The sequence below is a fragment of the Bufo bufo genome, chromosome 6, assembly GCF_905171765.1.
Source record: "Bufo bufo chromosome 6, aBufBuf1.1, whole genome shotgun sequence".
Lineage (NCBI taxonomy): Eukaryota > Metazoa > Chordata > Amphibia > Anura > Bufonidae > Bufo > Bufo bufo.
The window spans coordinates 39,165,660-39,189,876 of record NC_053394.1 but is presented as its reverse complement, the minus strand read 5'-3'; the positions used below and the strand labels follow the sequence as shown (position 1 = coordinate 39,189,876).

Here is a 24,217-nt window from a genome sequence, read left to right as displayed (position 1 = left end):
AAAATCCTTGTACATATGTGCCAAAAAATTCTTTCTGTCTGTCCCTGTCCGTCTGCACACAGCGCAAGATGATGAGGATTTATGGGAGCGCGCGGCTCGGCTGCCTGTCTTACCTTCCCAGCGTGAGGTGACATCTCCCATCACTACAAGAGGCAGTCTTCACAGCGGCGGCTGCAATCATATTGTCATTTTCCCTTTCCTGGGGATTACATTGCAGAATTTACACTTGCCTAAGTTTATGTAGCTGCCAGCGTCTGCACAGCCCGCTGACATCCGTCCTGCTCCGTGCAGCAGAAGATGGTTGTTAGAGATCTCACCGTTTATGGTATATCCACAAGATAGGTCCTAAATCTTAACGCTCAGCCCCCCAACAGACCCATCTGTAATAAATAATAATTGTCATTGCGCCTACATGTTCTGCACCGCTTTACAATCGGGGGTTCATGTACAGACAGAGTCATAAATAACATAGCAGCAAACAGGTTAGCAATTAAAGCAAGAGGAATGAGGGCCCTGCTCGCAAAAACGTACAATCGATGAGATCTATTTATCGCAGTCAATGGCTGCACACTCTCCCCGGTCAACTAGGTCCGCTGTATTGGGATAACCTTTGATTCTGCTCTGTCCTTTAAACCTCATATCCAAGCCCTTTCTACCTCCTGCCGCCTCCAACTCAAAAATATCTCTCGGATCTGCACATTCCTCAATCAGGAGTCTGCAAAACTGCTTGCCGTGCCCTCATCACCTCCCGCCTAGACTACTGTAACATCCTCCCATCTAGCACCCTCACACTCCTCCAATCTATCCTCAATCCTGCTGCCAGACATCCACCTCTCCCCCCGTTACTCCCCTGTCTCTTCTCTCTTCCAGTCCCGTGTCCCAGAGAATCCAGTACAAAACACTATGACATACAAGACCGTCCACAGCCTGTCCCCTCCATACTTCTGTGACCTGATCTCCCGCTGCCTTCCCACACGTAACCTCACAAGACCTCCTTCTCTACTTTCCTCTTATCACCTCTTCCCACAATCTCCTCCAAGATTCCTCCAGTGCGTCTCCAGTAACCTGAAACTCTCTACCCCAACATATCAGACTCTCACCTACAGTGGAAACCTTCAAAAGAAACCTGAAGATCCACCTCTTCAGACAAGACTACAACCTACAGTAACCCTGCTGCCTCTATACCGCCATGACCAGCTTTACTCCCACCTACTCTCACCATCCCTTGTAGATTGTAAGGACCCTCTCTCCTTCTGTAACTCATCTTGTTCATATGTACAGCACCATGGAAGGAATGGCGCTGCTATAATAATAATAATAAATAGCAGATAGGTGCTGGTCCCAGGCTAGCTTAGCTATTTTCTGAACTCCCATAGAAGTGAATGGAGAGAACTGCACATGTGGGGCCACATCTCCATTTGTGGCACCTGCAAGACTGGGGTCTGAGGACCCTTTCCTCAAGATAGGTGCAGATCCGATTTCTAGAATGTGCACCTATTGGACATTTATGGCATAACCTGAGGATGTGACATAAATGTCCACGCGGGAATACCCCCTTAAAGAGGTTGTCCGCGATTCTGATAGTGATTCATCAGCATAGGTCATCGGAGCGCCGAAGCCCCTTCAAACAGCCAATAGACAGGAGTGCCGGGAGTTGGACCCCGCCGATCAGCTGTTTGAAGAGCCTGTAGAGCTCCAACCTCTTCCTAGGGCAGTGACGTCACGTTGATCATTCACATAGCCTAAATGCAGCTTGGTACCATTCAAGTGAATGGGCCTGTTCTGCAATACCATGCACAGCTGTGAACACTGGAGCGCCGCAGCCCCCTCAAACGGCTGATCGAAGAGGAAAGGTCATCAATATCAAAATCTTGGAAAACCCCTTTTAACTTAAAAGGGCTGACCCATGAGCACAGGTTAGGTGGCAAATGTATAATTTCTTGGGGCAGAATCACTGGTACCCACATCGATCCAGAGAACAGGGCTCTCCAAGTGAATGGAAAGGTGGCGCGCATCCCTTTTGCGGTCTATGGGACCATCATTACAGCGCTCGGCTATCTCCAGCAGTTCTATAGTGATGAATGGTGGTCACACTTGCTCAATTCCGCTCCATTCGCACAGGGACCGAATGATCGTGGGGGTTCCATTGGTCCGACCCCCAGCAATTATGCATCTATCACTTATCTTGTGGATAGGTGGACGATTGACTCCCGACAACCCCTTTGTCACCTGATCATAGAGGTGTCAGTAGTCCCCTTTAAGTCAGCGCTCTAACTCCTGGTGTTTCGGGAGTTGGAGCGTTGAGGCTCCTACAGTCAGCTGACTGGTGGGTGTCAGGAGTCAAACAACCATAAATCCGACAGGTCATTAAAGGGGTTGTCTAAGATAATTAAAAAATATTCGACAAGACCTAACATGGTTTTTAAAAATAATATGTTTTATACTCCCCCATTCTCTGGTGCTGTTTTTCCGCCCCAACTGGTCCGATTCTCTTTCCGCTGTTTTACAAACATTAGCGGAGACATGCCGGGATATGGGACATGACTGCTGCAGCCAATCACAGCCACCGCTGAGGACAGGGGTAATAGTCCAACTGGGTTTCTTTGGATCGGAATGGGCAAAAATACGGATTCTGATTGGGAGTCTTCTGTCATTGAGAAGTCTATGTCTACAGCCATCGGTCTCTTGGATAACAATAATCCTGTTTTTGATTCTTTCTTTAAATGTTCATTTGTTTTTTAATTTTTATTTATTTTAATTTAATTTAGGGGCCAGTGGTGTTTTCATTCTGGAGCCCTGTGGGTAACCATTCATCATGGGTGCTCTTGGATCTCATTACTCCAAGCAGTCCTATGCTTTGTATGTGTGATGGGTCCGCCCGTGTGTTGTGTTTGAGTTTCATCCGGCTCGGCGGAGTATTTGTACTGTATTTGTATAAGCAAACACTGGCAGACGTAGGCTCCAGGCAGCAAAGCACAGTGCACCTTGGGTACCGCTAAATGGCTCCCCTCTTATACCCGCAGCAATGTAGCTGTTCTGTATGCGGGGCTGGCTGTATGGGGGCACCGTGGACAGGCACACTTGTGGGGGTCACTCTTATAGAGGAATTGGGGGGGGGTAGCGCTGAGACATGAGTTGTGAAAAGCAGCACCAAAATTCATATCATGACTGCACATCTGAGTTGGAGGTCGTTCACCTGGGTGTTCGGCTGGCAGAAATTGGCGCAGGTACTGCACCAAAAATTTGCTGGGCCGCCACGCGGAGTTCGCCTCCTATTGTTTTCAATAGGAGACTGTAGTGTATCCTGACCACAGGACGTGCCCTTTCTAGGCAACAGGCTGTGTGACCGCATGAATGGTAAAATGACCTCCCCATTGGGAGGGGGGGGGTGGATTCTGCAGAACCGCCTGTCGGATTTTTGGCTGAGCATCCGCACCAGCAAAAGATATTCCGTGTGAATGACCCCTTACAGGTATATTCTGCTGTGGATTTGCAATGTAGAGGATGAAATCCGTGGCAAAAGATGATATGCATTGACACTTTGCAGGATTTAAAATCCTTGCCGCGTTTCGATCCCTGTGTGGATTCCGGTTGGATTTTTATGCAGACCTTTGTGTAACTCTCATCCACTTTGTAAAACGTCACGGGAGTGAGGGTAGAAAATCCACTGAAGGGTTAAATCCGTGGTGAAAATCTGCAATATTTCTGTAATAAAACGTCCATTTGAAAATCCTCAGCGTGTCCGGAATTTCGGCCAGATTTTTCCGCTACATGTGGATGCGGTTTGAAAACTGAAAACCGCATTCACTTTGCGTGGTACTGTATATCGTCACCCATTTTTAGGTTAAAAATCTGTGCAAAAATCCACAATACTGCCACTTTTATTTAATTGGATCTCATGGGGGCTAGTGGGAGCTTTTCTCGGTGTATACATCAAGCAGAGGTCACGATTGTGATGTGAACATGGCCTTAGACATACACCAAAGCTTCTACAAACAGGAGCTGGGATTAAAAGGGCGTGCCGGGATCATGACAGACGTGAAGACTTCTGCAGCTTCCGAATATACGTTGTGCATCAGTTCCTCGCCAATGTTAAGATTTGTTTGCTGTCAGTGAATGGCAGCCTTCTTGCTTACTTGCCTGGTTATAGCAGACAGTTCATTACAGTTGTATCCAGAGCAGAAAATTCTCTGCAAATTAAAAGGGCTGTCCAGGGTTAGAAAAACCATCCAGAAACAGCGCCTCTCCTGTCCAGGGTTGGAAACGATGTCTCCTTTTGCAGCTCAAGTTCCATTGAAGTGAAAGGGGTTGAGCTGCAATACCACAACCAACCTGTGGACAGTTGTGGTGCTGTTCATGATCCTGTATACAATGTAGCACAGCTCAGAGAAGTATCAGGTTTTAGTCTTTGGATATAAACAAAAAAAAAATACATTATTTTATTTTTTTCATGACCGCAAACGGAGATCTTGATACTGGTGAGGAATTGAAACAGAAATTAGAACCTGCAAACTTTTGATGGGGAATGGGGGTGCTGGGTTGCTTTTCCACATGGCAGATTTGATGCACCACATGTCAATTTCCGTGCAAATTACGTGTGGATTTTATACACGGCAAGTGCATGAGATTTGTTTAAAGGGATTTTCCGGTAGTAGATATTGAGGACCTACTGTATCCTCAAGATGGATCACGTGACGTAACGTTCGTCGGTCACATGGCCTACGTGGATCTCGGTCCCATTCAAGTGAATGGTTCTGAGCTGCAATGCCAATTACCGCCTCTATACAATGTATGGCGCTGTGAGGAGGAGGCGGCAGCACTCAAGGGAGCACCGCAGCCTCTTCACACAGGTGATCGATGGCACTCCTGGGTGTTGGAACACCGCCGATCAGAGGATAAGTGGTGGATGATTTATTCCTGGAAAACCCCTATTAAATCTCATCCACATTGCTGCTAATGTAAAATTATGTGCAGTTTCCACCCGCAATTCTGGTGGTGAAAAATACTGCATATATGCTGCAGATCCCAGAGCAGGGGGTATCTGCAAATGGTTTGTTTGGTGTTATGTAATGCTATGCCATGTATTGTACCCAGCATAGCATGGTATGGATGGTACAGCCAGGGTTAGCTATCCTGGCTCAGTCCTCATAGGAGGTCAGATGTGGTCTGGCTCCACATCTAATCTTAAGTCTATCTAGACTGGAGTTTGTTTAGAGAGGAAGCTGTTGGTTCATGCTCCAAGTTCTAGAGACTAACAGATCTCTGTATGATTTACTGTAACATCAACAGAGAGAGGAGAATTTGCATGGCCAAGCATAGAAGTCAGTAAGGTAACCTGCTACTACCGCCATTTAGACCTTACTGCTGTGGGGGACAATGTTGTAAAGACACCCTTCACATTTGAACACGGCCTGGCCTGACATGCCGTCAGAGGACATTACAGCCATTATTGCCAAGGTACTGTTGCCTGCCATAGATTGTACTGAAAGAGACTTTAGCAAGATAGTCAAGGCCATAACTCCCAGCTTTGCCCCTCTCCCTACCTCACTATCTGGGGAAAGGATTTGCACTATGTACAGACGAATCTGTGCTACTACAACTCCCATTTTGCACTTCAGTAAAGAGAGACCTTGTATTCTTCTCTTCTGACCTGGACTCCTACACCATCCGCTGGCCATTGCACCCTACACCTCCTGCCAGGCACCCCACACCAAACCTTACAACGTCAAGGGCACCCCAACTATCCTCAAGCTGGAGCCACATGAGGTTGTGCTCCCTCCTGTCACTGCCCCGACCCTAGGGAGCTATGTCGAGAGGCTAGCCACTGTTATAAATTGTTGCAGCCAGAGCCACTACTATCCTAATCCTCCGCGGCGGCTCCTCCCGGTCCGAGGCAAATTTAATACCATTAAATAGCATCTTCCTTTTATATGTAAAAAAAAATTGGTGCAATCTTTTCTTTCAAGTTGCTGAAATTCTCCAGCTGTTTCCTAGTTATATCTGTTTCTGGGAAAGCTGGGTGAGCACCAGTACCGGGCTGAGCTATATTGCACTGCAGGGGGTACGAAATCCTACCGCAGGCAGATTAGCCATTCAGGTGTGCCCCTCCCTGATTTCCCGGTGTATCTGCTAAACCCGGGCTCCAAATGTGATGTGAGCAGTGCCTAATATAATAAAAACCATATTCTCCGTGCCTCCTTGTGGCTGAGTGGCCGGCACCACGGCCCATTATCTCTTCACTCCGGACCCGTCACATTATGAATGTTTGTTCTCCCTCCCGGGGAGAGTCGGTATTATTTTTCTTCCTGAGCTCGTGTCTGTTCTCGGAGCATGTAATGCGTTCCTGGCCGGCCACCTGCTGCGAGCTGCCGGCTAATAGGCCCTTATTTCCCTGTTCACTTGTCACCGACCAGTCACTGAGAATGGAGTAACTGGTGTAGGAAAGCCGCTGCGCCATTTAACCTTGATGCGGATCAATTAGTTTGAGGCAAATGCAATACAATTTTTTTTTTTTCCTCCTTTATTTATTTATTTTTATTACATTTTTGACTGCATATAATAAAATCTGGGGACACAAAGAGAACCTGGGATATGATGTCGGCCTCCCTATACATTGGGAAAAGCTACTGACTAACACCCCCAATGGAGGGCTGCAACGTATCGCACTGTATAGGCTTATGCAACGCCTATAGGGTCCCATTGTAATAGAAAAACATACACCGCGCAGTATGCTTGATTTAATTTTTTTCATCTCTCTACGGAATAGCGGCAACTACTCTGCTATTGCATACAGTAAAAGAATAAGAAGGCCATTAGGACGTTGGATATGCTTAAAAAAAGGGGTTGGCTCATCGCAGACATTGACAGCCTTTCGCTAGGATTGGTCATCAATGTCTGATAGGTGCAGGTCCCACCTCTGGGACTCGCTCCTATCTCCAGAACAGTGAAAGAGAGCGCACTGCGCATGCACAACATGCTCACCATTCATTGCTTATGGGAGTTCTGGAAATAGCTGAGCAAGCGCAGGCTCCTCTACATTTACCGCTATGGGAAATGGCCAAACCGGCACGCTGCTATTTTTTTAAACTCTCCCAGCGGTGAACAGAGTGGCTGCTATATCTTCGCTTCAGGGTGGGCCGCATTCTGGAGATGGGTGCAGGTCTCGCCTCTGGGACCTGCTCCTATCTGACATTGAATCAGCGTGTCAGATGAGATGACCCCATTACAGTGTCCATAAACCAGCCTTAGTGAAAAGTCCATTGGAGTCTAAAATGAGCCAAATTTAGCCCCCATTCACACGACCGTATTTCTGATCCGCATTTCTTGCGGGTCGAATACAAACCCATTCATTTCAATGGGTCTGCAAAAATGCAGTTCCGTAGTCCCACAAAAAAGATAGAAAATGTCCTATTCTTGTCCGTTTTGCAGACAAGAATAGGCATTGTTACAATGGGTCCGCAAAAAAAACAGATACAACACGGACTGCAAAATACATATGGTCGTGTGAATGCATCATTATTGAGAAGTACAGGCCTCTTAAGAAATTCGGTGCAATTACGGATAGTCTGCGCACCAGAAAGATAAAGGGGTTATCTGACCTCTGAAATGCCCCCCCACCCATATGCCCGGGCCCCTCACACACAATGTACTTACCTTGCTCCCTGGCACCCGCATTGCTTCTGAAGCCCGTACGGCCGCCGCTGCATCTCCTTGTCGCTGGGATGAAAACATCCGGCGTTGGGGGCAGCCAATGGCAGGCTGCGATGGGGACGAGCCTCCCTAGCATCATGGGCGACACTAGGGAGGCTCGTCCCAGTCACCGTCTGCCCCCCTCCGCGCGGCAAGAAGATGCAGCGGCGCCCGTGCGGGCTTCAGAAGCAACGCGGGTGCCGGGGAGCGATGTAAGTGGTGAGGGGCCCGGACTATAGGGGGGCATTTCAGTGGTCGTATAACCCCTTTAAACCCGCCAGCTAAGAGCAAGTGTAGATATATAATTTGTAGGACCTCGGGTGGCCACCCCACCTCCGCTAAGCTCCGTTCGCTTGCCATTTTTGAAAAGTGGTGAAAAATTTCAAATTTCAGAGCGCAATGCGTTGTTCAACGTGTAATACCAATTTTTTTTAGGGGGCATTGGCATGGACTTTTATATAAGAGACCATGCCCCTCTTTGTGACTTGGCCGTACCCCCTCAGTATTGTTATTAGGATGTTGGTCCTGAGTCTGATAATGCAGCATCCCAGCGCTGCGCAAAGGGGGCACTGGGAGGATCCTGCAACGCCCCGGACAATAGTTTGTGTAAAAAGTCACAGCGCCATAGCGCAAATATGTATACCATAAAACTGGGGTGAAAACATTAATGACTCTGCCCCAAAACGTATATCGTTAGCACAGTGTGAACAGCTCCCAGTTCAGGTGTCTGATGACGAGTAGCCCATTGTACATAGTCTGTGACCTACATACCATATAGGCACAGAGGGAAACGCCGTCACAGGAGTGGCAAAAGTTCCCAATATGCACTGCCTGACTGTCGGTGCTACTAGACTAGAGGGAGCTCACTGTAGAGGGATGCACACCACTCCCATTGAACTCTGCTGCTATGGGACATGTGGTGTGAGGGTGGGCACTCTAACGCCTCCTCTGTTTGCCCTAACGCTGCCTTAGCCTCCCCCTAGGGGGAGTCCACTGTATCCAGATTCATACAGCTCCCATTGAGCTTAATTCCAGTTGTATACATTTGTATGCAGTTAGCTCCCCCTAGTGGTGGCTCCGTACAGGCTAAAATGATATTATTTATAAAGTCAGAAAAATAGAGATGCATTAAAAACGAAAGGCTTTTTGGGGGAGCATTAACTATAAAGGATTAAAACATTCTAAGGATCTTTCCATAAAAGTTGGGCCCTCCTAAATTTTGCCCTGATTTCTGTGTGTACTCCAGTGCCTATAGCCCAGTCACCTGTTACGTGTCTCTTCTCTTTGCAGATCCCTCAGTGGTGCGCAGAGTTCTGCCTGTCTCAGCACGGCAGCGTGGTGTGTACCCAGGTGCAGAGACAGACCGCCGTTTGGCTCGCCATGAGGGTAGCGGACGAGCTGGACGTCAACATTGGACATGAAGTTGGTTATGTTGTGCCTTTCGAGAACTGTTGTACCAGTGACACCATTCTCAGGTTTGTCCCCAGGGTCTCGTTAACCCCCTCAGATATCCTGCCCTGGCTGTGGCGCAGCTCTATGCCCTTCAGCCTTCGTCACTGAGACGCAGCGCCAGGTGACAAAAGAACTGAGAAACGTGTATCTATGAAATAGTGCAGGATGTGGGTACAGATCTCTCAGCAGGCTCACAGCAAGACGTCATATCTCTGTATGGCTCAGTTGCAGCGGCCAACTCTGTAAAAAAAAAAAACTAAATTTAGGTTTTCATACGGGCATTTTAAAGGAGTTGTCTGATTGGAAAAACTCCTCTTTAAAGAGTAACTAAACCTTTATATAAACCTTTAATATGTTCTCCCTAATAAATCTATTTCTAATATGCTTTATTAATAAATTTTGTAAATTTTTTTTTTATACTTTTACTTCCCTAAAGTGCACCATGTTCTCCATACACCCCTGACAGCTAGGCGGTGTACGGAGTATGGACTGTACATTTTATCAATGGGGCCGTAGCAGCGCTGCAAGTACGGGCAGGAGCGCACATTGCTGCTCCTGCCCCCGGTGGATTACTAACTCTTGGCATAGCACATGGGTACCCTGTACTATGCCAGAATTAGCTGAGCGGAGCGGCTCCTGCTTCTGCCTGCTCCGCTAAGCTAAGGGAACGGCATGTCGGCTTTTAGCTCAGCGAAGCGGGCAGGAGCAGGAGTCGCTCCGCTCAGCTAATCCTGGCATAGTATGTCCAGAGAGTGCGGGCAGGAGCAGCAATGTGCGCTCCTGCCCGTACTCGCAGCGCTGCTGCGGCCCCATCGATTAAAACTTACAGTCCATACTGTCAGCGGAGAACGGAGTTTTAAGCACACAGGCAATGGTGCGCTTTAGGGAAGTAAAAGTATAAGAAAAATACTAAATTTAATAATGAAGTACATTAGAAATAGATTTATTAGGGAGAACATATTAAAAGCTCATATAAAGGTTTAGTTACTCTTTAAGGGTTCGACGCCGTGGCAGTGTGTAGCAAGACATTTCTTGCAATCCTTGTCAATGGTGTCTCAATGTGACAGTCACAAAAAATCCAGACATGCAGGATTTTGTGTTGCATGTCATGCGCGACTTAACCATTAAATTTAATAGAAGTCGCGCTCGACACACATCCGGCCTACGACTTTCGCAGTGTGGCCGTACCCGTAATATCCTCTAGGGGTTTACTGGTTCTCATTGAAGAGGCACAGCCAATATAGAGACTTGCAGGCAATGCTCCATGGGAAATAGTATGCAAAGTAGCTCTCCTAAAAGAACAAAACTGTCTCTCTAGTGCCACCTGTTGGAAGCAGCTACCCTGTACGCAGGGTTGGATTGGCCATAGACCCTACAGGGAAGGGAAGTTTCCCGGTGGGGGCCACCCAAGCCGTCCTCACGGCCGCCAGCCAGGTACATAATGATCTGATTCTCTTACGCACCTGGCCAGCAGCCGATGCCGTTGAATACTGTGGCGCAGGTGGCAGTATTTAGTGCTGCACTGTGGTATTTGGTTCAGCTGAGCAGTATATTGCTCTGTACTTTGGTATCGTTGGCCCTGCCTAATTATTTAGACCCGCCTTAAGTCAATTTGGACCCCCTGCAACATTTTTTTTTCCCACTTTTAGTTCCCAGTCCGCCCCTGTCTGTATGTCAAACTCTAAAACATAGAAGAGCCTCGAAACACGACTAAGGATTTAAACAAGCCAGTCGCTTCTAAAGGAAGATGTCTACAGATGGGTGTACCTTTTATTTCTAGGATACTATGGTTTGGCTAAATCCCTACTCGTGTTTGCATAATGGCTGTGCTTCTTTGTACAATCGTAACTGTGAAGGAACAGGTCTTGTTGGGCTTCCCTAATGTCTTTCAGCCATATCATTCCCTGTTTCAGCCGCACAGCTAGATTCATTTCACTCAGAAGCAGCGAGCGTCTCCCTATCTGTGGGGGAGGGAGGGGGAAATCACACTTAGGGCATCCGTGTCTTTCCGTGTGCTTCAGGGTCCGTACCTCCGCGCCTCAAAAAATAGGACATGTCCTATCTTTCGCTGCATCTTGCAGATCACGGACCCATTTTAGTCAGTGGGTCCACATCATGATGCGGAGTCAGGATAGATCATCTGTATCTGATCAGTGGGGGTCCAACTCCCAACACCCCTGTCGATCAGCTGTTTGCAGAGGCCAGGCCCTCCAGTGAGCGCTGGGGCCTCTTCCTAGGCGAATGACGTCACATTCATTGGTCACATGACCTATAGGCGCAGCTCAATTCCATTCAAGTGAATGGGCCTAAGCTGCAATACCATACACAGCCACTATACAGTCTACAGCGCTGTGCTTGGTAAGCTTTGAGGAGGCCGCAGCATTCACCAGAGTGCTAACGCCTCTTCTTGATCGGAGAGGGTGCCGGAGTCGGACTCCCACCAATCAGATATTGACAACCTGTCCTGAGGATAGGCTATCACTATCAAAATCCTGGACAGCCCGTTTAATTTACTGTCCCGGGGATCCTTCTTAGGGAGCATTCACATCACCGTTTAGCTTTCTGTTCTTCTGATCCGTCAGAAGAAGAGAGAGAAATTAAAAAAAGGATCCTGTAAAAAAAAAAAACGGATCCTGTTGCATCAGTTGTCATCCGTTTGAGCCATTTCCGTCTGAGATCCGTTTTTTTAGATGGTGAAAAAAACTACTGCATGCAGGACTTTGTTTCCGTTTAAAAAAAAGGATCTCCGATGGAAATGGCTCAAACGGATGACAACTGATGCAACAGGATCCGTTTTTTTATTCTCTCTTCTTCTGACGGATCAGAAGAACGGAAAGCGAAACGGTGATGTGAACGCACCCTTACAAAGATGGCTTGTCCAAAGTGGGCAATATTTTTTATCCTTGGGCAAATGTGTATGTAAATAAATGTCCAAAATCCAGTTGTGGGCGCCGCTGAGCTGCACGCTGGTTTATTAGCAGGAGCACAGCTGTGATTGAGAGGTAACAGGTGGCATCGGATTAAGCTCTGATGCCAGCTATTTAACCCCTTAGTGTTGTGGTCAATAGCGATCGGCGACAAGGCTTGCCAGCCAGCGGTGCAGTTCAGAAGGTGAAAGCAGAGGACTCCCCTGCATATCGGAAACTGGGACGGATCCATTTTGCAGCCCATAGACTTCTATTATGACGGAATGAATAACGGAATTTCTCTAAAGGCATCCCGTTTTGCATTCCGTCATAGAATTGCGCTATGGTCCGTGGTAACGGAATCCATAACGCAATTCGCCTTTGACCAACAAACGAAGCGTGAACGAATTTCAAAATATGAAATGCGCTCATCTCTAATCATCCATATTAGGGTGATGGGGGTCCCACCCCCAGAGATCAGCTATGCGGCGGCGCCAGAACCAGGCACTTGGACTACACGGCTCTATCCACTGTGTGCTGGCCATGCTGCTTACTGCAGCGCTGCTCCAATAAATCTCGTATTTTTAGTAAGACGCATATAACTGAACTGAAAAACGTAATGTGCGTAAACATGTTACACTTTCCCCAATGTTGAAGGCTGGTGAGACACCTGCTCCTCCACGGACCCCCGGAGTAGTGGTTAGCCCAGGGAAACGTTCCAGCGGCTGCAGATGCTCCTTATCTTACAGTACACTGCACGGCTGGTTCTCAGCCCAATCACTTTATCCGCACGTCGCATCAGGATGATTAATTTTAGTTTTTTTGTTGTTTTTTTTTTGTAGGATTGTACATTTTTATGTGGTTTACATTCCCCATTGTTCAGCAGGCTGTGTCACCATGAGTCCAAAAAAGGACATTTATCACCTATCCCCCAAAAACTATCACTCGGACCCCCGCTGTTCAATCAAACAGGGGTCCCGCATGTTCCCTGCCCCTTCATTCTATGTTTATGGGGCTGCTGGACCCAGCGGAGGATAGTCTTCCACATAGAAATGAATGGAGCAGCAGCAGCATGCATGCGTAACCACTGCTCCATGCAAACTCCCCTGCGGTCATGAGCAGGAACAGGGGGGTCCTAGTGATGGGACCCTTTCTGACCGATCCTGTGGATAGGTGACAGATGTCCTTTGTGGGATGAAAAAAGTTTGCACAATGGCCCTCTTTGAAATAGGTTGTATGAGAGTAGACTCTGCAATAAATGAAGTGCTGGATCGGTGCCGGTGGACCCATGTGACTTGGGCCTCATGCACAAGGCCGTAGCAGTTTTTGTGGTCCACAAATTGTGGATCCGCAACCCACGGATACCACCTGTGTGCGTTCTCTGTAAGAACTGCCTATTCTGTTCTGCCAAACGGACCAGAATAGGACAATTTTTTTTTTTTTTTGTGGGGCCGCGGAACGTACGTGCTGATGCGGACAGCACACGGTGTGTTGTCTGCATCTTTTGTGGCCTTATTGAAATGAATAGGTCCCCATCCAATCTACAAAAAATGCGGATTGGATGCGGACCAAAACCTCGGTCGTGTGCATGAGGCCTTATTATGGGTACTCTTGGGTTTGGCCACAGCGTCCCTTGTTTTGACGGGAAATATAGCGCTGTGTATGGTGCTCTGCTTTATGTAAAAATGATGGGAGGCTCCATGTGAACAACACTTTATAAAATTCTTTTATCCAGAAACGGCGCCACTTGTAGCCATAGGCTGTGTCTGGTATTGCATCCCCAGCCCCATTTACGCAAGGCTTCAATACCAGACACAGCCTGACGATACAAGTGGCGCTGTTTCTTGGCATAAATCAGAAGAAACGTTCTGCTTATTTAAAAATTTGGGCTAACTGAATTCCCACTGACGCGGGGCGCTCTACTCTTACAATCTCCACATTTTGTCGACTGTCATCATTACATCTTGCAGGGCTCATCATTATGCTTCACGTGCTGAGCCAAGATAAATGGTGACATTTAGGCCGACCGCACGCCTTCACATAACATTTTATTAATTTATCAAAGTCCGTGAAGAGGGTGAGAGGTTGGACTGTCGGAGAAGTATGGCAGCGTGCAGCGCTCTGCCTATAGAGGGTATACACTATGGGCCAGATTTATCATTAGCTCAGGTCAGAATAATGGAGTGAAAAAGTCCCAAACGCTAAAACTGCGCACAAATTTGCGACTTTTTTCTGCTCTGCACTATGCTCGCCAGTTTTCTGAAAGTGGGCGTGTTTTCTTATGTAAATGAATCTCTAGACGGATTTACTATTGGGACTATTTAAAAAGTCGCAAAAAAGTCACAATTTCACTACTTATCTTATGAGACTTTTTAATAGAACATGCAACTTTTTCATAAAAACGTGCGACTTTTTCGTAAAAACGTGCGACTTTTTCGTAAAGACGTGCGACTTTTGTAAAGCTGCTTACTGACGGATAAACTGCTACCGTCAAACCACATTTATTACAGTCTTAAAAGGCCGATCATAAATCTGACTTGGCTAAAACTGACTTTAGCCATATGTGAAAGTGGAGTGAGCTGTCAGAGTCATGATAAATCTGGCCCTATATGTTCAGTGTGTGTGTATGTGTATATATATATATATATATATATATATATATATATATATATATATACATGTTACCAGATACTCATGTATCTCTGTATAAAAAGAGAATAAAAGACTTGGACCATCCATCCAACAATCTGTGCTGGTCTTTTGGTACTTGGCATAATTTTAAAGGGGTTGTGTAATCTTAGACAATGGGGGCATATCCTAGCAATATGCTCCCATTGTCTGAGATGAGAAAACCCCTTTTAAGGTTCTTGGTACACATTTTGACAAACTGTACAAGCCCACTTGCCATTTCGCGGTGAACGCTTAAAAGAGCACCTGTCCCCTCTCCTGACATGTCTGATTTATGTAACTACTTGCACCCTACATGTAATAACAATTCTGCAGCATCTATTCCTATGACTCTATGATGTGCCATTCCTCTATTATTCCTCCTAGAAGTTATGCATGAAATACTAGCAGTTTGCAGTGAAGGTTCAGCTGGGTGTTACCAGTTGGGGGGGTTGTGCCTGCACAGTCTGACACTATCCAATCATGACTTCCAATGTCAGACTGGTAACACCCAGCTGGATCGCCTGTTTTCAGAAAACTGCCCTGCATGTTCGGTTTGTGGGCCCCGCAGAGAAGCAGTAAGGTAACTGCTGTAAAGGGGATGCTCCAAATCTCTCTCCGCAGAAGTCTTTTTGAAGACTGTACTGTTTTCCTGGCCAGGTGACCACCATATAAACACTGAATGGTGGTCACCTGGTGTCACATGGGCGGTTGCAACTAAGTTAGTTGTTTGTGCGCTGCTTCGCTAATCTCCACATTCCACTGCTGCAGCACCTTCCACCGGCTGGTCAGGGTCGATCTTGCTAAAAAACCCTCAAAGAAGTATTAAAGGGTAACTGTCATATTATTATTTTTTATGTCATGGGATTGGTCTGACTACGTTTACCTTAGTTCCCTAGTTAATACTTTTGTATAGGTATTGAATTATCTAGTAATTGCAGCATGTTCTTTCCTCCCCCAGGCATCTCAGCGGTGCGGCTAAAACAGCGTTGTTAGGCGTCCTCCGTCTCCTATCTTCTATATACAGAAGACGGAGAACGTAGTAGTGGGCAGTCCCAAACGCTGCGTGCGCGCTCCCGTCGGACCGGGATAGTGCAGATATTCGCTATAAAAATTAGTGAAAAAATTTGCGATTAGAATGTTCGCGATCAACTTCTCAGGAGGAAGAGGGCGTGTTTAAATCTAGAGAAAGCCGATTGGCTGGGGTGAGGCTGCGCGTTCCCGAGATGAGCCGAATGAATTCTGGGTAGTTAGGGAGGGAGGTCTTAGCCTCAGGGCAAGGGCATCGGCGGCCATCTTGAGAAGACAGTCAGAAAGAAGTCTTGTGAGGAGCGGTTGCTATGGACGGAATCTTATTAAAAACAAGTGGTATGTGAACACAGTAATTAGTGATTATGGATGATCACCACAGCAGCAACAACATAGAGGAAAATGGAATTTTGAGTAAAAATATGACCGTTATCCTTTAACATAGTCAGGGATCTCAAGTCTCCCTGAAGTTCAGGGAGTCTCCCGCTATTAGATATCGGCTCCCTGACACCCCCATGTGAGACAATATCTCCTGGAAAGGTTTACTGATAGCAGAGCAGAGAGATAAGAGAAGTGACAGGACAGAGTTTACATTACAGGTTGAATTAACCCTTTAGGGTCAAATTGGCTTCTCAAAGAGATATATATGTTAAAGGCATCTTCTTCTGTCTCATTCAGTAGCTATATAACTATTGAGAGAGATGTATTTTTTTTTAAATACATTTACACATTTAACCCTCCATTTTAATTATATTATTTACCCCAGTGTTAAATTCACCCCCCTGGATGCTTGTTTTTTTTCCTACAGTGGGGTAGATAATTACACACAGGGTTCACTTGCCTCTTGTCATCTCAGCGAATGAACCGAAGATTCGATTCATGAACCGATTCATGTGAAAGATCCGAACTTCCCATCTCTAGTTTACTCGCAGTAAACCTTTCCGGCAACCTGTAGCAGTGTCCCCTTCTCGGCTCGTGCGCACAGTGCAAGAAGAAGCCGATGCCAGCAGTCCGCAACGGAGCATCAGGCTGAGCCTGTGCGCACGCGCGGGATCTCAAAGCGGGAGGAGGGGGAGGGAGGGAGAGGCGGCACTGAGGAGTAGAAGGCGGCGCTGGGCACGAACGGCGATGCGTGCGGCCGGGCACCATGCATCCTCAGACCTCCCCTGCTTGGGCACCTTAATTCAATGATTGACAGGTTAGTAAAACCTGTTTTTCCGCAGAATAAAGCCACAAATAGCTTTTATAAGGCCACCTTAGAAATCAGAATGCCACCCTGGACATAAGCATATGTTTAGCTCACAGGGCTTATAGGTGGTGACAGAATCCCTTTAATCATATACATAAATAGGATAATTTGGGGCCGGGTAATGAGCCTAGGCCTCCACACCATAGAGCAAAGTGTGCAGATACTGCATATGTCTGGAAAATGTAATAAAAAGTTTGTGAAAGAAAAAAAAAAAGAAAACCTCCCTGAAATGAGTTTTTGCAGGTTGGGATGTCTGCATAGTGCAGACCCACTTTAAAAAATTCCCAACACTCTTTATTTTACTCACAAGATGGTAGTCTTGGGATCATGCCCTATTTTATGTTATGTGAATCCCAAGACTACCATCTTGTGAGTAAAATAAAGAGTGTTGAGAATTTTTTAAAAGTGGGTCTGCACTAGGTTAATACTTCTTTGAGGGTTTTTTTTAGCAAGATTGACCCTGACCAGCCCGCGGGTTTAAAGACACAGACGCTGCAGCAGTGGGAGGTGGAGATTAGCGAAGCAGCGCACGAACAACTAACTTATCTGTGTTACCTCTGAGACTGATAAAAGTGCGGCCCCTACACTCTATGTTTTTATTCTGTGTTGGTCCCATGTTCCTATGTGCCCGCATTGCTGAGAAAAATTATGTTTTAATATATGCAAATGAGCCTCTAGGAGCAACGGGGGCGTTACCATTACACCTAGAGGCTCTGCTCTCTCTGCACTGTGATTGACAGGTCGAGTTGTGATGACGTTTTCACTGCCTGGCCCTGTCAATCACAGTGCAGAGAGAGCAGAGCCTCGTCTAGGTGTAATGGTAACGCCCCCGCTGCTCCTAGAGGCTCATTTGCATATAATAAAATATCACTTTTCTCAGCAATGTGGGAACATGGGACCAACAGCTGCCAAGCGCACATGTAACATGTCAGCCAGTGTCATAGGTACAAATCTGTTGACAGATGCCCTTTAAGGGGTTGTCCTGCCATATATATTGATGACCTTTCATCAGGATAGGTTATCAAAATCTGATCAGTGGGGGTCCGACACCTGGAACCCCGCCGAGGAGAGGCACTGCTTCCTGTTCATTACACTACCCTTCGTCTCGGAAGTGCAGTGTAATGACGAGTACTCGTTCCATTCACTTTAATGGGGGGAGTACTTGTAATTACACTGGAGACCAGAAAGCAGCTGATCTGACCCCCGCTGATCTGATATTGATGACCTATCCTGACCATAGATCATCAGTATATATGGCAGGACAACCCCTTTAAGGCTGCTATCGCCAGTAATTCCTAAGTGAGGCGTTTTCCATAGGAGACGAGCTCGTTATTTTAGCCGCATTGACAGTCGTGTTTCCCTGTCTCGTCTTTCTCCCAATATGTCTCTTAGGATAGCTTCTTGTCACTGTCCTGAGGGTAGAGGAGACGCAGTGTCCGGTGTCTGGAGCGACATTCAGCTGGCGTTTCACTTTGTCAGCTGCTTTCAGTGACGAGGCATTTTAGAATTGCGCAACCTTTTTAAAGAGAAATATGTTTAGATAACGAGTTTTATAGCATTTCAGAGATGGGAAAATAACCACAGGCGCAGCATTTTATTACTACGGGCAGTCGCGGTGCAAAGTCCGAAGCCTCTTTTGTCTACGTTCAGACTGAACTCCAGTCACACTGAAGAAATGCATTAAGTAACTTGTAGATTTGTATCCGTAAGGACTGATCATCGGTGAGGTCTAGTAGGTCGTCTGTGAAGTAATAGATCCTAGTGGCAAGAGATTGGCGTTGTCGTCTGTTGGACCACCAGGGCCTAATATTGTGTTAGGGGACGGGTTTTACAGCGGAATTTTGGTTTGGAAATCCACGCCTAAATTTTGCCAATAACCTGCGTCCTTTCTGCCTCCCCTACATCTCCAATGAAAGGCAGCGCTGAGGATCAGATTATGGGCTTGGCCGCGGCTCCGTGATCCTCAGCACTGCCTCCCATTGAAATGAATAGAAGGCAGAAAGGACGCGCGCGCCGGCGGGTTTTCAGCAAGATTTTTTTGTGTGGCTATCCTCGCCAAAATTGTGCTATAATATCAGTTGTGAACTTCCCCTTAAGGTGGCCCTGCACATACATGCACACGACCGTATTTATTTTGTGGTCCACGTGCTGTCCGCATCCGTCTGTCCATTCTGCAAATGAAAGAACATGTCCTATTCTGGTCAGTGGGGCAGATTTACTATTGAAAATGGTTTGCATCACATTTACGATCTGTATTAGGCCTCATGCACACGACCGTTGTTTTGGTTCGCATCCGAGCCGCAGTTTTTGCGGCTTGGATGCGGACCTATTCTCTTCAATAGGGCCGCAAAAGATGCGGACAGCACACGGAGTTGCTCCGTTCCGTGGTCTGCAAAAAATAAATTTATAACCTGTCCTATTCTTGTCCGTTTTGCGGACAAGAATAGGCAGTTATATCAATGGCTGTCTGTGCCGTCCTGCAAATTGCTGTATGACAAAGACACCTGCGAGTGTCTAAACGCGTCACAGGATATTGGATTATGTGACAATAAACAAGTGTTTTGCAGACGACTTCAGTGAGTGGCGGTCCTTACTGTTCTTTCAGTACCGTAATGTCATCACGTTGCACTTCCATTTGCCACCAACTACCCCCATCTTCCGCACTATTTATAGTCTATAGCTAGAATCCTCAAAATAAAGGGCCCCTTTAATGGCACATCCTTACATGTGTCTATACCTGGTACTTTAGGTCAACCCCATCCATGCAATAGGTCGCACCCCTCCAATGGCACATTGATGGTTAATACAAAGGACAGGAAATCAATGGTTATCGCTGGAAGCCCTGTTATATAAGATGAAGAGCCGCTGCAAAGTAAGAAATTGCGCTAAAGTGACTACAGCGAAAGTCCTTGGTCTGTCCTTGAGGACAGCAGTTTCTCATTGCCTGCTGCCTATGATGGCTCCTGGTCCTCGGTTATCATAAGTACTATTATTCTTCCATCACAGGTATTGTACAGATGAGATGTTGCTGCGTGAGATGATGTCGAATCCCCTGTTGTCCAGCTACGGAGTTATAATCATCGATGACATTTACGAGCGCTCTGTACCTACTGACGTCCTCCTGGCTTTCCTCCGAGACATCCTTTTAGCCAGACCTAAACTGAAGGTTGTGATTATCACCCCTCCCGAACTGTCCGGTAAAATGGTCTCTTACTACGGAAATGTTCCTCTCATTGAGGTGGAAAGCACATATTCAGCAGAAGTCGTATACACCTCGGCAATTCAAAGGGACTATTTCCATGCGGCTTTGAGACTCCTTTTCGAAATCCACCACACACAAGAGAAAGGGGACATTGTTGTCTTTCTGGCCTGTGAGCAAGTAAGTGGGTGTGGGTGGGTTCTGGGCCATTTCTATGTGTTTGATCATTTGGCTCCTACTTTTATGAAAAGTTTACTGGAAGGAAAAAAATTGATGGAACTTTTTCCTATATAATTTTTTTGCTGCTGCTTCCTCTGTAGTTATTGGGGTGGGGTGGGAGGATTGGGCATACCGTTTGGATTTTTATCTTTTTCTTTATTGTGAGTGACTTCTACCTTGTGAAGTTAGCTTTCCGTGACTTTTTTTTAAAGCAAGCTCTGCAGATTTTATGGTTTAGAGCAAACCTAAAATTTGACCATACGTGACACAGGTAGAGTTAACATCCATGGTGCTCTCCACTCTGGACCTCATTTCTTTCTAGATGACCACCACCAACTAGGAAAGCCTAAGACATGACCTCCTCTACCGCATGGACCTGCACCGATGATGTAGGCCCTGTGTCCATCGGAGGATGGGGGTGAGGGGCAGTGTCTTAGACTTTCCTACAATGCTGTGCATGGGAGATGTCGGAGACGGTGATGGTCATCTTGAAGATTCAGATGGGGAACCAGAAGGGAGAAGCAGAATCTGAGGGCACCAGGTACTGTATGTTGACCATACATGTGTCATTTGGACTGGAGGTTGTCCTTCATGATATAGAACAGTGAATGGCAAACCTTTTATAGGCCGAGTGCCCAAACTGCAACCCAACACCCACTTATTTATCGCAAAGTGCCAACACGGCAAGTTAACCTGAATACTACAGTCCAATATAGTATATCTTCCATGTACTTTATCAGTTAGCTATAATAACCTGCCTAAATTCAGTGCACTGCCTGTGCCGTTTATAGTGCGCCCTGCGCTGGTGAATGGTAGGAAAGGTCTAAGGCATATTGTACACCATAGACTTTTTCCAGGGTGCGGGTGCCCACAGAGAGGGCTCTGAGTGCCGCCTCTGGCACCTGTGCCATAGGTTCGCCATCACTGCTATAGAAGATATAAAATTGTATATCTTTTGGATCCAAATAGTTGTGGTCTCATTTCTTTTTCCAGCATTCAATTCTGAACCGTTTATAGATGTTGTCTCATGACCTTATGGCCTATTAGGGCGTATGGATATTCATGAGTCAAAGGGCATCTGTCAGCAGTTTTGTACCTATGACACCGGCTGACCTGTTACATGTGCGCTTGGCAGCTGAAGACATCTGTGTTGGTGCCATGTTCATATGTGCCCGCATTGCTGAGAAAAGTGATGTTTTAATATATGCCAATGAGCCTCTAGGACCTCTGTCTTTGTATCCAGGGGCATTAGCACGCCAAAACAATAAGGGTAAGGTCAGAATTTCACTGCAGATCCACAGCGAGTCTACAGCAAAATATGCACCTGTGTCTATGGCAGTTTTTCAGCGGATTGAGTTGCGGATTCACTATGGATTTCCTTCTCCACATTGCAGCTTTAAGCCACATTCACACGTCAGCGTTCCACATACGCGTGCTGTACGTATTCTCCACGGACAGCACACATACCCATTCATTTTAATGTGTGAATTCACTCATCAGTTGACCATGGTCCGTGGGGTCCGTGTGTTAAGAACGGATGCATGCTCTATCTTGTCCGGGTTCGTGGATGACACACGGACAGCAAAAAACGGACACACGGACCACACACAGATTCTTCACGGAGGCATCACTGGCCACCTTTTCACGGATTTAAATACAGACGTGTGAATGAGGCTTTAGACAGTGTGCAACGTCTCCTTAAAAAGACCAGCTGTGTATGGAGACTTATTGGCAATGCTGAATGGAAAAATAATTTGCAAAGAGGAGGTATCTCCCAAGGAAAGAGAACCATCTCGCTAGCGCCATCTTGAGGAAGTGGCTCCCTACGAGTCAAAATCTGACTTTTTAACAAGCCTTGGAACATGACAATTTTCCCTTGTCATGTCCCACGGCTTGTTGAAAATTTTCCTTCCAGATAATTGCCCCATATATATGGTTCCACCAATTCCCTGACTATAGTCTGTATTACACTGGCCGTTTTTTATTTATTTTTGGCAGATAATTTCTAAGAAGCATTCGCATGAACGCTCATTAGCAATCATCTTGCAGAGTAATACTGCCGCAGATTTCCCGATGAACGAGCATCGGGCAATCAAAATCTTTTGACATGTTAAAAAATGATCGTTTGCAGGCGGGAGATCGTCCCCACTATACAGCATGAGGTCGAGCAATGGCATAGTGAACGCTGCTCCCCATCCAGCGGAGGAGATCACTGCATTTAATAGCAGCAGTCTCCTCCGCTAGTGAGCAGACGATTGCCGGGAGGGAACGCTTCCCTCTGCAACATCAGGCTGTGTAATACAGTCTAAATAGTCCCAATGTACCAAAAACGTTCAACTGATACGGGTAATTATTCTGACACTCAAACGGGTTGTCTGTAACCAGCTATGCAGTTTCGCTGCAGTGCCTCCACAGGCGAACTGAAGCATTACAGTTTGGTTTTTGGGTTTTGCTTTTTTTGCAACTCTTTGTAGCACTCTCTTCCTGAGTAAAGGCCCCCCCATCTATTAAAGGGGTTCTCCAGGCTTTTAATATTGATGACCTATCCTCAGGATAGGTCATCGGTATCAGATCGGCGGAGGTCCAACACCCCGCACCCCCGCCAATCAACTGTATGAGGAGATGGCGTGTGCGCATGCTGTCTCCCGTCTTTCTCTTCCTGCTGCTGCTATGTCTATGTACACGCACGGCCGTCTCCTCATACAGCTGATCGGCGGGGGTGCCGGACCCTGCCGATCTGATATTGGAGACCTATCCTGAGGATAGGTCCATCAATATTAAAAGCCCGGAGAACCCCTTTAACTTAGGACCCCCTATTAGGACATTTGAAAATGCTATCCCATCATTTACCTCGGAGTGTGGGAAGGGATGACTGCCCTGAACCTCAGCGTTTGTCCAGAAAAATTGTAAGACACTTTTTTTTTTTTTAAGAATACTAATTAATATATTTAATTATTTGAAGGAAATAAAGCAGGCCTATGAAATGATCCACCAGGAGGCCATGTACATAAATCCTAAACTAGGCGAACTGCTTCCAGTCCCGCTCTATCCCCATCAAAGCCTTCCGCAGTACTTGCCGTATGAGGGTCTGGATTACGGAGGTAAAGACCACAGGAGGAAAGTGGTGCTGACGACCAGTCTTGGCGAGTCCCTCATCTGGATGAGCAACATTCACTTTGTCATTGATGTCGGAGTGGAGCGGAGAAAGGTAAATCCCACCGTTCTTTCTGTAAGTCTTTACTGTGTGCCTGGTTCATACGTGTCTGCCCGTGGGGCTGCCAAATTCTCGCAATGCTGTGTTCAGCTTCCAAACTTGGCTTTTTTTTTTTCCTGTCATAAAATAGCTATTAGTACAGATGGATGTCCTCTTTATGGTCAGTGTAATGCAACCCATGTTCTACCATGTGGATGGACAAACCTGTAATATTCCTGCTGGTCTTAAAGGGGTGGTCCAGTTTCAGGAGGAAACCAACGATTGATCGTGACTTACTTGAAAGCTTCCATGCTGCCGCTCCTGTTCTCCTAGCCAGGCTCTGTTTACCCGGCTGCAGCGGTGGCATCACGTCAACAACTTGTGACCCCTGCAGCCAATCACTGGCCTCAGCAGTGCGCGAAAGAGGTGAGTGGTCACATGTGGACTGGTTAAATAGAGCCCTGCTGGGAGAACCGGACCGACGGTGCAGGATTTGTTGGGTAAGTAACTGCGACGGACCGCCTGCCACCCCGACAGGGTGCCTCCGCCAATCGATGCTTCCTAGTGCTCACCGGGTACTTCTAAGCACTCCACCGGACACCATCAGCACTGCA

General features: G+C 46.7%; 1 protein-coding gene across 3 annotated transcripts in view; it reads left to right on the top strand.

The window, feature by feature from the left end:
- The window catches only part of DHX32 (DEAH-box helicase 32 (putative)), a 65,595-nt gene that overhangs the window by 15,285 nt on the left and 26,093 nt on the right, over positions 1-24,217 (top strand). For 2 of the 3 annotated variants that reach the window (XM_040437742.1, XM_040437741.1), the window contains exons 3-5: positions 8,980-9,164; positions 19,999-20,371; positions 23,373-23,618. In XM_040437742.1, the coding sequence (XP_040293676.1) occupies positions 8,980-9,164; positions 19,999-20,371; positions 23,373-23,618 (804 nt within the window). Of the gene's footprint in view, positions 1-8,156; positions 8,290-8,979; positions 9,165-19,998; positions 20,372-23,372; positions 23,619-24,217 lie in introns of those variants that run through there. The other variant, XM_040437743.1, reaches the window with a different exon arrangement.